The 13,256-nt window shown below is 47.4% G+C and overlaps 4 protein-coding genes across 4 annotated transcripts; 2 read left to right on the top strand and 2 right to left on the bottom strand.

Annotated features, from left to right (window-relative positions):
- Nucleotides 1–496: 496 nt before the first annotated feature.
- Nucleotides 497–1,853, top strand: ACHE_60071A (uncharacterized protein; the record flags this gene model as incomplete). Its single annotated transcript, XM_043281205.1, has 2 exons — nucleotides 497–897; nucleotides 950–1,853. The coding sequence occupies 2 exons, from the start codon at nucleotides 497–499 to the stop codon at nucleotides 1,851–1,853; spliced, it is 1,305 nt and encodes a 434-aa protein (XP_043138707.1).
- Nucleotides 1,854–5,906: 4,053 nt separating this feature from the next.
- Nucleotides 5,907–6,371, bottom strand: ACHE_60070S (uncharacterized protein; the record flags this gene model as incomplete). The annotated part of the gene is made up of 3 exons (XM_043281204.1): nucleotides 5,907–5,935; nucleotides 5,992–6,105; nucleotides 6,164–6,371. 3 exons carry the CDS (start codon nucleotides 6,369–6,371, stop codon nucleotides 5,907–5,909), a joined length of 351 nt encoding a protein of 116 aa, XP_043138706.1.
- A 349-nt stretch (nucleotides 6,372–6,720) lies between these two features.
- Nucleotides 6,721–7,451, bottom strand: ACHE_60069S (uncharacterized protein; the record flags this gene model as incomplete). Its single annotated transcript, XM_043281203.1, has 5 exons — nucleotides 6,721–6,745; nucleotides 6,807–6,972; nucleotides 7,033–7,169; nucleotides 7,233–7,353; nucleotides 7,415–7,451. The coding sequence occupies 5 exons, from the start codon at nucleotides 7,449–7,451 to the stop codon at nucleotides 6,721–6,723; spliced, it is 486 nt and encodes a 161-aa protein (XP_043138705.1).
- Nucleotides 7,452–10,288: 2,837 nt separating this feature from the next.
- On the top strand, nucleotides 10,289–12,033 carry ACHE_60068A (uncharacterized protein; the record flags this gene model as incomplete). The annotated part of the gene is made up of 5 exons (XM_043281202.1): nucleotides 10,289–10,785; nucleotides 10,883–11,199; nucleotides 11,249–11,409; nucleotides 11,461–11,763; nucleotides 11,818–12,033. The coding sequence occupies 5 exons, from the start codon at nucleotides 10,289–10,291 to the stop codon at nucleotides 12,031–12,033; spliced, it is 1,494 nt and encodes a 497-aa protein (XP_043138704.1).
- Between the last annotated feature and the right edge of the window lie 1,223 nt (nucleotides 12,034–13,256).

The raw sequence follows: 13,256 nt of genomic DNA, 5'->3' as shown, positions 1-13,256 counted from the left end.
CCCAGAATAGAATAGCACATCATGATTTCAGCCCCGCAATGTTCACTTTTCCTGCCAACGCTGTTCTCAGATATACCCATTCAGCAGGGGAGAATACAGCACACGATACAATAGTAAGATATTGTATGAAATGATCTGCTATCTTTGTCTTGGAACAAAGCATCTTCACCGCAGGTCTGGATAGCGGACATCTTGTGTCACACCCGTCATCCCGTTCATTGTCACGATTGCAAACCCATTGCCAGGGGCATCCATGCAAACTCGTGGTAGACGCATGCAAGGCGCGCGCACATGCCATCTTGCATGAGAATAATCAGTACCGAGTTGACAACAATGCAGCCCGGGCGCTAACTTCGGCCAATCAGATGTGTCTCATAGAGCAGTAGCGGAACTTGAGACTGGTATTTGGACTTGTAGCCACCCTTGTCCTTAACTGGGAGCATTTATTATTGCCATTTATTTTGCCATTTATTTCTTCGACTGTACCACGTCGAAAATGGATCCATTGAGCATCACGGCCTCAGTGCTGGCCGTTGTTACTGCTGCTGTGCAGTCGACCAGGTCGCTGCATGAAACTGTCAAACGATTCAAAGAGCGCGACAAAACTTTACACAGACTCCAAAATGAGCTTGAGGACCTCGCCAATATTATGGAGTCGCTGGCACAAGTGATCAATTCTGAGACGTCAATGGTGGCGCTTCTTCAAAATCCTATTAAACGGTGCACCCAGGTATGCCGCGAGTTTGAACAGTCGATGAAGGTCTTCAGTGGAAAATCAACGACAGGCTTTCGAGATTGGGCAAAGATGGAATTTATGAGAGGCAGTATCAATGAATTCATAGACACCATCGCGGGGTATAAGTCAACGATCTCAGTCGGTCTAGGCACAATTACTATGTAGGTTGCAATTCCTTGTCTACTACAGGCTCTGCTGACTTCTTTCCCTAAGACACACCTCCAAGGTCTCCCACCAAGTTCTTCAGGAGTACAATGAGATGATCCAGGACACGGCATATGATCTTGAGCTTCATTTACAGCGGATTGATGAGAAAATGGCGCGATTCGCCATTGAAAAAACCAAAACCTCAGACATAGACATCAATCTGAAGGATGAGAGAGAAGTGACCCAACAATGTCTTCGTATATGTGAAGACGCAAAGTCTTATATCGAATCATTGACAAGTCGAGAATCATCTCTATTGCAAGAGCCGTGCCAAAACGCAGCTGCTGAAAGGGATACGGAAAGTTGCTTTGAAGCGCAGCTGCTGACACGTCGAGCTCTGGACGAAAATCAAAATGGCTTTGCGGAGACCATCCTCCTCCTTCAGAAGCGTCTACAGTCTCTGGTGCTGAATAAGGATAAAAATGACGACGAGCGATTGGGATTACAGGAAGACATCCATATTTCAAAACAGTGCCTCGAGGTATGCAAGATGGCCAGCGAAGTTTCACATCAGAAGATATACAGAATCGGAGAGGTAGTTGCCGAAGATGACAGTGATCAAGTGGTGGTGACTACTTTAGCGGACCTATTTGATATCAAGAAAGCTATGTCGAAGGGCAATGCAGCACAGTTGGTCGGCTCAATGACGGAAGGAGCTCTTCGGCATCTGGCCGATAAGCGCTATAGCAATCGTTTTGGAGTTCCGGCCAGTGACTCTGACTTTGTTGAAGCTGGTACCAGCAGCTCACCTTCAGTCTTCGAGACTCAAAAGGGTAGATCTGTTTTCCCATCTCAAACTGGTGATTACGAGCAGTCCCCCGGACTGAAAACAAGACGGAATAGGGCGTCCCCCAATGAGATGAGAAAACGGGGAATGGGTGGTGCAGCAGGCGGAGAATGTTATCAATGAGCAAACAGGACTCATGCCTTCTTTCGCTAAGGCATCGTTTTATCGTCTATTTAAAGACAATGAGTACGCAACTAGTGATGCCCAGAATTGAATTATCTCATTGCAAGCTCATATGCTTATTGGCGAACCTTTGAATCTACGGAGTACATAATTCCCTACTTCTTGCAGGGATTGCCGCGCAGTTGGTCTCTGCAGGAACAATACTTTAGATAGTCCAGCATTGCAAATCACTGACCAAGAGATGTATCTGGAGACCTGCCTGGAACTCTCGGAAAGTGGAGAGATTATGCATTAAGACCGGGTGCACCATTTATGAGATTCCAGACCTGACCACCATGGTGGGGTCGCATGTGGGTGTATTACCTTCAGCCTGTTCTGAGATCGCAATTCCCCTGTCACAACCTGGCTTCTCTCGTATCGTACCTAGGGTTCTAGTTAGTTATATTTCGAGACTGGACACTTACCCTAAGTGTCTTCCAAGTAATTGTATGCTCAATGCCCCTCCGGGTCCGGTTCGGTATGTCGTATGCGTTGATGGGTATATCGCCCCCTCCAGGCTCCGTAAGATAGTCAACAAGTAGAAACGATAAAGGTAACGAATAGAGAAACAAGGCCAACCGAGTACGTATACTGGGTTGTTGGTTAAGTGCGGACGAGTCAGAAACTAGAAGGTAACCAATGCTGTAAGACTTGAAAATTGATCGCGAAGAACTAAGCTAAGTACATGAATGAGTGTCCTTATATATCCTTCCTGGTCGTATCCATGATATGCTCGGGTCTGATCCTCGATACGCTCCGAGCGTGTCGTTGATATGTTCTCTTCATAGCCATGATAAGTTCTTGGCGTATCCCGGATACGCTGGTGATCACGTGATAGGTCTGCCAAATATCAAATTGATCCTTGTTCCTTCCTGCATATCCACCATCAACTGTTATCCAATGATTCCATCCTAACCCTGTATCATCACGTGAGGCTGATACGGCAAGGTCTGTAACATCCCCGTCCCCATCGTTCTAGTTGATATGCCAGGGGGTTATGGTCTGGGCTGGTGACCAATTGCATGCGTCGCTCCTGTGCATTCCTTGGTGCTGGTCGTTGGCCAGAGCGGCGTATCTCAATGCTGCTATCATTTCAGTTGCTTTAACTTGGGTGTGTTCAATTTGCTTCATGCCAGTGAGATGCTGGTCTAACTGGACACCAAGGTAGCGAAGGGTAGGCACTGGCTTAACCTCTACCCCTTGCACTTTGACTGAAGCATTGGTTGAGCTCAAGGGTCTAGGAACACCTCGGACCTTCCGCCATAGATGTATCAGACCATATTTTGCTGGTGCAAACTTGGAGGCATGTTGAGCTTCCCATTGTTCTGCTATTTTATGTATTTGCTCAAGACGTCGGCAGTTAGCGGCAGCGGCCTGGCTCCAGACAAGTATGCATATATCATCAATGTAGCCAGTCACCATAGCTTTTCCAGGGTAAGCCTCATGTATTTGGTCGATTAGGTCTGCATTGTAGAACAGGTAGAGAATTGGAGAGAGAGGTGAGCCTTGGGGTATGCCTGTATCTGTGGTAAACTGGCCTGTTGCTCCCTCCATCAGTACAATATCTGTAATACAGTAGTGTAGGAAGCTCGCTATCCAGTTGACAGCACTGCTTGGGACCCTTCGTTTCCGGAAGTTGTGGATTAAATCTGTTTATGTGCTGCATTATCAAATGCACCGCTAATCTCTAGGGTAAGCAATGTGGCTACCAATGCACCAGAACGCCAAGATGCATGGACTTGTTCCAGCAGGAAATGAATAGCATGTTCACATGATCTCCATCTGCGGCCACCAACATGGGTCTGTGGTAGGAGATTGTATGCTTCAACCATGTAGCTTATGCGGGTTGCAATAACTGCTTCTAATGCTTTTCCAATAGTGTTAAGCAGTGTTATTGGTCTGTATGCCTTTGGGTCTGTATAATCAGGTTTCCCAGGCTTCTGTAATACCACTGTAGTTGACTTTCGGAAGTGCTCTGGGCAGTATCCCAACTGCAAGCAGGCGTTGAACAGATTAGTGAGATGACTTAGGAAGGCTGGGATGGCTAGTGCGCGGTGTAATGTCAGATTCGGTATACCATCAGGACTGGGGGCCTTGTTTGGTGCAGCTCACCGGACTGCCTGACAGACCTCTTTCTCTGTAATGGTATGCATCTGTAGTGGTTCAGGGTATTCATAGTCAGGGATGTCTGAGAGATCCGCTTCAGGGGGTGGGGGAAATAAAGTCTCCCGCAGCGCCTGTGCTTTTCTTTGTGGAGTGTCATATGTTTGGTTCCCTGCATGAAGAGTTGGTGTGTAGGTTGGTTTGACACCTCCACGGCGGCGTGCCCAACGAGCCAGTTTCCAGAAACCCTCCATTGACTCAGTTGCATCCTCCACGCGGCTATGGTGGTTGTTCCGGCTCAATTTAGTGGTTTCTCAGCCTAGTTTGTGTTTGGCCTGATGGAATGCCTTGATATCTTCCTCCTGGCCAGAGGCAGCCCAGCGCCGTGTGCGGTTAACATTGTTGCGTAGTCTCTTCAGTTCTGGGGGATATCCTGGGCGGGAGTAGGGAGTGATCCTGGTTACAGGGACTGTGCTGTTGTTTGAGGGATATCAGAAGCCAAAGCAGCTTTTGTTTTAAATTGGTCTTTTTTGAAGGCATCTATTGCCGATTGAATTCGACATTCTTGAAACAGGCCATCCATGATGTAGATGAGAATAGATAGATGTTAAGGGGTGGTATGGTGGATCATTCGCAGAATTCGGAGCTGCCCGGTGGTGGCTTACGTTAGAAGACTGAGAATACAAAGCTCCAACAGTGCATATATCGCTGAGCAAGAAAGATGCCGGATTACCGCATATTGTCAAATCACTTTATGCTGTCAAGAAAACACCACTGTCTTCGAAAGTGAACATCCCTGTGGGAACAACATACTACTCTGCGTAGTATCTGTTGACCTTCAGTTGTTGATCACGCATGCTGGACTGTCAACAGTAATGGACGCCTGGTCGAGTCTATCGTCGCCAATAAGTCGCTCACTTGGGAGTAGGATCGCCCGATCGAGTTGGTATGGAAGTCCACGATGGCGGCCTCGGATCATCATGAGACAGATCACGACTATGCTGAAAGTGTTGAATTGTCCACTTAGGGAAGTGAGAACGGTGGGATAACCAAGACTGAGGCCAACATTGCCACTAGAAATATGTCAGTGTTCCACTACATTTGAACCTCCCTGCTGGTCAGTGCAAAATAACTTACTATGCCGAGACAACCTCGAAGAATATTGCGAACACAGGAAAGGACTGATCAACGACTAATATTTGTTAAAACAGGGAGTGGAAAGGTGGACGCACCGTATCATGCACGATCCGGTCTGACTCGGAAATGCAAATGCAAAAGATCCCAAGGAAGATGTACCAAAGGTCGAAGCTGAGTTGTTTCCGCACATGTGAGATGATGTACTTCGCACCATTCTCCTCGTCAAGATCAGAGTCCCTCGAAAACACACCCAGCGTCCTTTCTTCATACGTGTTGGAGGCACGAATGCTAATGGCGATCGGAAAGATTGCTATGTACATCATGACCAATAGACTGAACTGGACCGCTGGATTGACGTCGGCGAGATTGAATGTCGCCGTTCCTGTGTGCCGAGATGAGGCCGCCTGGAATATTGCTGCCAGTACCCTTGGCCCGCCAGGGAGATTAGTCACCGCCGGATTGTTGAGGTCGAGAACAACAATCAAAAGGACATCCACAGCGTTCAGGAGAAAGATAATTCCAAAGAGAATCCAAGTTGGCTTGCTGGGGAAAAGTAATACATAGCAGCGGCGTGGATATTTGAGGAGATAATGCAGTGGCTCCTTCAGAGAAGAATCCCGTGGGGTACATTTGCTTATGGTCCAAATGGCAAGACGTAGAAAGCAGGGATAGAGAGTATTTCCAGCAAATGCAAGAAAGCTCATCAGCAGCATCGGCCAGGTGGCATCTTGAAACGATACTATCGAGTCTGGAGTAAGAGTAAAACCGAGGTTGTCAACCATTGTTTGAGCCGAACAAAAAGCCTTGTTGTTGTCAGCATGCCAGTTACGAAAACACGGTATTCTAAAATGAAACGTACCACCAGACACTTCCTTGTCACATTCCTCAAGATAGTTCCTGTACTTGGGGTCCGCATGGAGGATCCAGGGGACCAGGCAAATTATACCAAGTAGATGAAGCCCAACGAGATACCCTATTTCCAGGGTCAACTACCACCTGCTGTTTTACCACGGTTGTTTTTGGATTCTTACCGATTACGATCCTTAGCAGCACCTTCAGCGCGCGGTATTCAATACCACCAAGAGTTTTTCTGTCTTCAGCAGTGAGGTTGAAAAACTGAGAATTTCGACCGACAGACGCTTGTGAAGAGAGGCCTGGAAGATTGGAATCCTTTGAGAGGGAAACAACTCTCTGAATCCGCGGTCCTTGCTTGCTTGGTTGTCTCCCGATCACAAACATGGAACAAGCACCATATTCGAGCGAGATTCCAGTTGTATTGCTTGCGATATCCCTCCATCCGCGTCGGGCTACCTCGGATCTCGTGTCATCGTCTTAGTTATCCGTCAGTCACTTTCCTTGCCAGAGCCTAGGTGGTAACCAAAATCACGAACCATAGGTAATTGAATCCTCACCGACTTCTTGTATGGGTTGACCTGTCATTTTGTTAACCAGGTGCCCATTACCCAATAGGACAGTAAATGTTACCATTATCGCGTTCGCGGGGAGAAGGGATGTGCAGGGCCTTGTTGCCGTTGGCAAAGGAAATACTTCTATCTTCGAAACCACTGTATTCCGCTCTACCATCATCTTAGGATCGGAAACGATTCTCCTCGCTGCAGCAAAGACAGATCATTGGCTTTCCATCAAATTGGGTATATCGCAAAATCCACTTACCTGGCTGTGGAGTCGTGCCTTTCCATATTCATGTAACGCTGATTCGGTGTATGGTCTGTTTCTTGCTCTGGGATCGAATCCTCGAGCTTGCCAGCTTGCGCCTCTTGATCGTACTTGTTGTCTTTCAACCTAACCGATTGGGGTTTTGCAGAGAGGACGGCAGGTGCTATTGGATAGACGTACAGTAAGTATGACATCGGTTATCGGAGCGAAAAAGGCGCGTCACCTATATGTTTCAATCGCTTCTCAAGCCAATACAGACGAACCGCGACGACGATGATGTTGATACACATCAAGTTCGTTATAATCGGTATGATATAAATGAAAATTTGTTGGTAGATCTTCAACGCTTTCACACCAACGCTTCAAATGGCCTTTTCGTGAGCCCATTGCACATCTTGTGTCTGATCCATGGGAGAGCCTTACGTATTCAAGCCTGATTCCGTAGATGCGCTGACGCCAAAGAAATAGGCGTCAATCGCCTTCAGATTGCCATAAGGATAGAGGACGATGAGTCCCAAAATACCGCATGATATGATATATGCATCTGGCCAACGAATGGAATCAGTTTTGAGGCTATCGCTGTCAAAAAAAAATGTGAAACGAACAATGCAAAGTGATGGAATTCAGAGGTGGCTTCCACATGACTGCCCGCGTAAGGGAGACAGAATGCCAAGTATATCGAGATCGACAAAAGTATATAGTTCCAGCAGTAAGCAAAGCAGTGTATCACTGAACTTCAAGTAAGTTGGATGCCTGTGTTGCTTGCGATAAGTTAGAGCACAACAAGAATAATCAGAGATTCAGTTCTGTGATCCTGGTAATAAAATCTGTCGAAGGCTGTCAGATGTCGGCGGTTTGGCCGCGGGATTTATCGAGCCAATACTATGACTGCGGTTCGTATCCCGCTTTCGGTCAGCAAAATTTCTTTGACCATCATAATATTAGAATACTGGTTGGAGCGGATCTTTTATCGCTTCTTGACGAGAGGGATTTTTCTAGTCCAAATGCCAATCCAGGATCTAGCAAAATTATTATATTATGGCTTAGATAGGTTCTCATACAATACAGGTACCAATTCCGGATAGCTCGCCATCGCCTTCAAACCCCACCCATTTTTTTTATCAATCCATTTTTCCCTTTCCCTCCTCACCATATCTGCAAGCGTATATTGAGTTGGCGCTTGTTTAATACTAGTACCGCCTTTCTCTATTATTACTGGATATTTACAGTTCACAGTCCAATACTGTAGATAATACGTCACTCTAGCTGTCACAGGCTCGTTCTCGTAATAATAATGAATGATATTCCTATCTAAATTAGACATCTATATAACGAGAATATCGCATCTGGAGAGGAAGAAGAGGAAGGAAAGAAGCCATCTCACAGAATCAAGGAATATATCAATATACAGTCACCTACGGGGTTGTAGCCCTATTCGCTCAATAGACAGTGTTTGCAAGCATTGGCATCCATAGCCACTGTTTGCCGTGTTTGCAGGTGTCAGTCACTGCTAGCTGTCACATTTTACTAGAGACTGGAAAGGAAACAACCTTGACTGCACAATCCGCACCCCAGAAAGTACAGTCTGTCACAGAACATGAACACTCGCTAGCTGTATAGCATGTTTGATTACTTTGGCCTGTTTGGCATAGGACATTCACTGAGTATCGCTTGAAACCCTTGCACACACTAGATAGCTGTGACGGCTCAACGCTATACAAACAGCGCCAACATGTCAAACGAAGCCATACAAGCAATCTGAGCAAACAAGGGCTTAAGCCTCATCGCACAGATGTTTATAAAGACCGCCCATCACCTAGATAGATTCCCTTTTCTTCTTCTTCCCCAGATTCGATATTCTCGTCGATGGCTACAATAGTCTAAATAGGAATATCTTTTCGTTAATATCTACTAGTCCGACTCGTGACACTGTTCCGAGCCTGTGGCACATACCATTTAACTAATCACATTAACTAATTACATTCCATGGTTCTCGACGTAAACCCCATACGTTCAATAGCGCAGTCTTTTCTGAAGCCGTCATGTTCAAGTCAGATAAACTCAAGGACGGTTAGAGCCGATGTCAACTCGTCATATTCAGCCAGCCACACTTACAAAGTATTCAGCTGTCTATAGAGCTGAGTTTTCAGTAACTGGATTTGAATATGCAGGTGTCAACTATGCACCATTACAGTCGAAAAGCTTTTCCTAGCAGAACGAAGCTGTGCCATTGTTGCACCACATTTTCTCAATCCACAATGCTTCAGATTATTGAACGTGATTGATACATAGAAATCGCCTTGAGAATATATGGAATCCTACTTGGTCTGGTCGAGCGAGACAGACCAAGTCTCCCAAAACTCATTCGCCTTCTTATCCTTCAACAATCCCCAAGCAGATATAACTTTCTCCCCCATCTTAGACCCCCACTAAGTGCTGATCTTCAACCTAGTCTTGCCGTCGTCGAGTCTCTCCCGAACTCCAGGTATTCATGATTTCCCTTCTCTCCAATAAAATGTGGTGGTGTGAGTGCTTGTCTATCTGAAATACGGCACAGTGGCATGCATATAGAGGATTCGGCAGTCTCTCTAATCGGTCCGACTATTGATCCGCTCCAACTCTCATCAATGCAGAATGCCATGCCAAGAACACGTGAACCGGATCCGCCCGATGTACCCAACGTGGTCGGCCACAATCGGAGGCCGGCTGAATTCCGGCCTCGTAACGCTAACAAAGTCAAATTGACGGGCCATAGCCAATTAAAATGCGGGGTAAAAGAGCCAAGACTTGACATTGAGTGGATTATAGTGGCTAGGAGACTGGTATGATGGTGAAAACCATATCAATTTGACCATGATATTTCAATTTTATGGTTGAAGCATTTCTTTGGAGATACGAGGGCCTCCAATGGATCCTTCAAGTAAGAGCACAGCTGCGCAAAGTGGATGTTAAGCTGCTCTCTTGTCCGTTGCTGAAATAGGCTTAGCGCGGCCCCGTGACTGCTCACTGCCCTCCTCCGCTGGGCGTTTGTATAGAGCATCTAGAGATGAAGAATGATGATGAAAATCTTCTTTTGATCTTCTTGTATCCTGAGAAGAAGTACTAATATCCTTCTCAGACATACCCAGACCCCTTAGGCACAGTCAAATGTCCAATCTACCGGACCCACGCTTTGTTGCGTTCTCTTTCGCAATGGTGGATATGAGGCCGGAATTGATACCGGCCTCTGAGTATTATAAGAACCGCCTCCTCACCCGCCCAAAGCTCGAGTGTCTTATTCTCCTTTTTATCTTTCAAGGCTCCTGGAATTCTTTTTTCTTATTTTTTGGCCCGCTCCCTAGGTTCCGGACTTGGTCTCCCACCTTAGTCTTGGTCTGATACCTCTACTTTCCCACCTGTGCAACACCTCATCGTCCTTATACTTGATCTTCTATCACCTTGGTGCCCCATACGCCTGTCATTCGTCTTCCACCGTCATCATGACCCGAACCCAAGTGCCCTACCCCTCTCCCACTACCCTGACCAAGTTCCCTCACATCCATGATGTCCCCTCCCAGGTTTCTCATGCTCTCGACCCCTTCACCATCACCACCTCCACTGGCTTCATGCCTTACCAGACTGCCCCAACTGAGCTCCCCGAGGCCTTCAAGACCCTTCAGTCTTTGGTGGAGCGCATGCCCGTCCTCAGACTCGATGGCAAGCCCGGTCTGCTGGCGACGTACGAGTTCGGCCCTGCGGTCGAGCGTGAGCTCAGTGTTGACCTGACTGATGAGATCGAGAAGCTCGTCCTGCCTGATGGCTCGTATGACAAGTTCACCATGGCTGCCGTCTTCCGGGACTACACCTTCGTGGCCTCGTCGTACCTCCTTGAGCCTTGCTGGGAGAATTGGAGAAAGAACCCGGATGGAGGATACGGCCTTGGCCGGCAAGTCTTGCCCAAGGCTATTGCTCGTCCCATGTATCGTGCTGCTCAGATGTAAGCATCTAAACTCCTTGGTGCAGTCCAGTCTTACGCACCCACTTCACATTGACATACATCATCTTGTCATAGCACATCTAACCTCTTCATATAGTCTAGATGTCCCTCCTTTCATGTCCTATGCTGCCTCATATGCTCTCTTCAACTATACCCTCGCCGACCACTCCAAGGGTCTGAGCGAGTACTCTAACCTCCGTCTGGTCCGTGGCTTTGAGCGTGGGCTTGACCCCAAGAGTTCCGAGGCCGGCTTTATCCTGACCCACGTCGATATGGTCAAGGAGACTGGTGCTCTCGTCGCCGGCGTTCTCAAGGTGATCGACACCATCGAGCAGCACGGCGATCGCGATGAGATCAACGATGGCTTCCGTGACATCCTGCGCACCATGGAGAAGATCGAGGCATCCATGGAAGGTATGCTACAGCAACACTGCCACAACTGACCCAAGCTCACTCTCAACAGACATGTGGGGAAACTCCAAGCCAGAGGAGTACCTCTCCTTCCGGGTCTTCATCTTTGGCATCACCAACCAATCGATGTTCCCCAACGGCGTGATCTACGACGGCGTCGAGGACAACCAGCCCCTCTCCTTCCGCGGCGAGAGCGGCGCTAACGACAGCATTGTAAGTTACACAGTCACAACCTAATATCTACATCCCGGCTAACCAATCAAGATTCCTCTCCTCGACCACCTCTGCCAGATCCCCATGCCCGAGACCCCCCTGACCAAGATCCTCCATGAGTTCCGCGCGTACCGCCCCCGTCCCCACCGCGAGTTCCTGACCTACATCCGTGAGAAGGCCGAAGAAATTGGTGTACAGAAATATGCTGTCGAAGACTCCGAGACTGCGGTGCTCTTCCTCAAGACGCTCAACCACGTTCGCAGCTTTCGTTGGCGCCACTGGCTCTTTGCCCGCGAGTACATTATTCGCCGGACGCCGCACCCGACTGCTACCGGTGGAAGTCCCATTGTGACTGTTAGTTATCACATCCCTAGGTTTCAACATTCACTAACCAAGGTAAACCTTTAGTGGCTCCCAAACCAGCTCTCAGCTGTCATGGACCTCATGGTCACTATCTATGATACGTACCTCGCGCCAAAGGACGGCGTGACCATTGTGAACGGCAAGGAAGATCTGATTGCCTCGCACCGGAAGCAGGTCGAGCCTATGATGGAGCTTGTGCGCGACCAGAGGGAGAAATTGGCCAAGGAGGTGGCGCGGTGGTGCCAGGAGCGTGGAGTTTGAATTTATCGTGTGGGCCGTTGCAGCAACTTGTAATTATTGAATAGCCAGTTAGTCTAAGAAATAGGGGATAAAAACCTACAATTAGTGTTGTTCAGTGAAATTCATTCAGTTGATCGGCGTGAAAAGCAAAACACTATATCTACTAGACCGAGCCCGTGACAGTGGAAAGATATTGAAACGGGTTCTCTCGAATCGTAACTCAAAGAAAACCGGGAGTCGATTTGTTCCGGACTAATGAGGTCTATGGAGAGGACTAGCTTAACGAAGAGGTACCAACCATGTTAGCCAAGGACGGTTAGTTGAGGACCTAGGTCTTTCTTCCTGCTTTGATCTGGTGGATATGTTTGAAATTGTTCATGGCGGATTCTATTCCATCAGGCAGACGTAATTCCTGCTCAATAAAATTTGGATATCATGTCGATTTTACTCCTCAAGGCGGATAATGAAATCTCCATCAATTTGACTATCTGGATAGAGACGGCAAGTTAAACAAACTCTCGGCTTATCCAGTCTTATTTGTGCTTTACCCTTGAGTCTGTGAAAGATGCCGATAAGATGATCTCGGTCTTGATCTCTACACTCATCAACGGCGTCCACAAAGATAATAATTTTGCGTCGGGTGAAACATTCAAGTACAAGTCTAGACTGCGACATATCCTCATCCGCGAATACCATTTTGGTATCCACATCCAAATCCGCACGGATATGGATATGACTCAGGTATCCAAATCCCAAACCAAGTCCGCGCGGATAGGATGCGGATATCCGCATGGTATCCGCATTTGCACAATTCTCGCTAAATTAACTACATTCAGGCTGTCATGTCATGTATATCTCGCTGATTCAGATTCGTAAATATCGGTTATTTACGCCTGTTCTGGTTGTAACAGTGTCAGTTGGCACTTTTCCATTATCCTCCTTATGAGATTTTAGAAAACACTTGAAAGCGTGATAGGTCGGGACGCTCAAACAATAGGAGCTAGAGCCTTACTGCAGCTAGACAGTTCCCCTAGCATGGACCGGATTGAGCTAGCTAAATGGCGAGCCCGCTCTGATCTTTTATTTTCCCGAATGGTCAGTACAATCCCTAGCCATCATAGTCATCATGCCCTCCAAACGATGCCCTCTGTAGATGCCATCGGCCGGCATCTCCATGGAATATACAGCATGTCAATGCAGAACGTCGACTTCTGCGCCATAAGGAACTATTGGCAATGCCTTCT

This window comes from Aspergillus chevalieri, chromosome 6 (genome assembly GCF_016861735.1).
Source record: "Aspergillus chevalieri M1 DNA, chromosome 6, nearly complete sequence".
NCBI lineage: Eukaryota > Fungi > Ascomycota > Eurotiomycetes > Eurotiales > Aspergillaceae > Aspergillus > Aspergillus chevalieri.
This window is presented reverse-complemented; position numbering and strand designations above follow the sequence as displayed.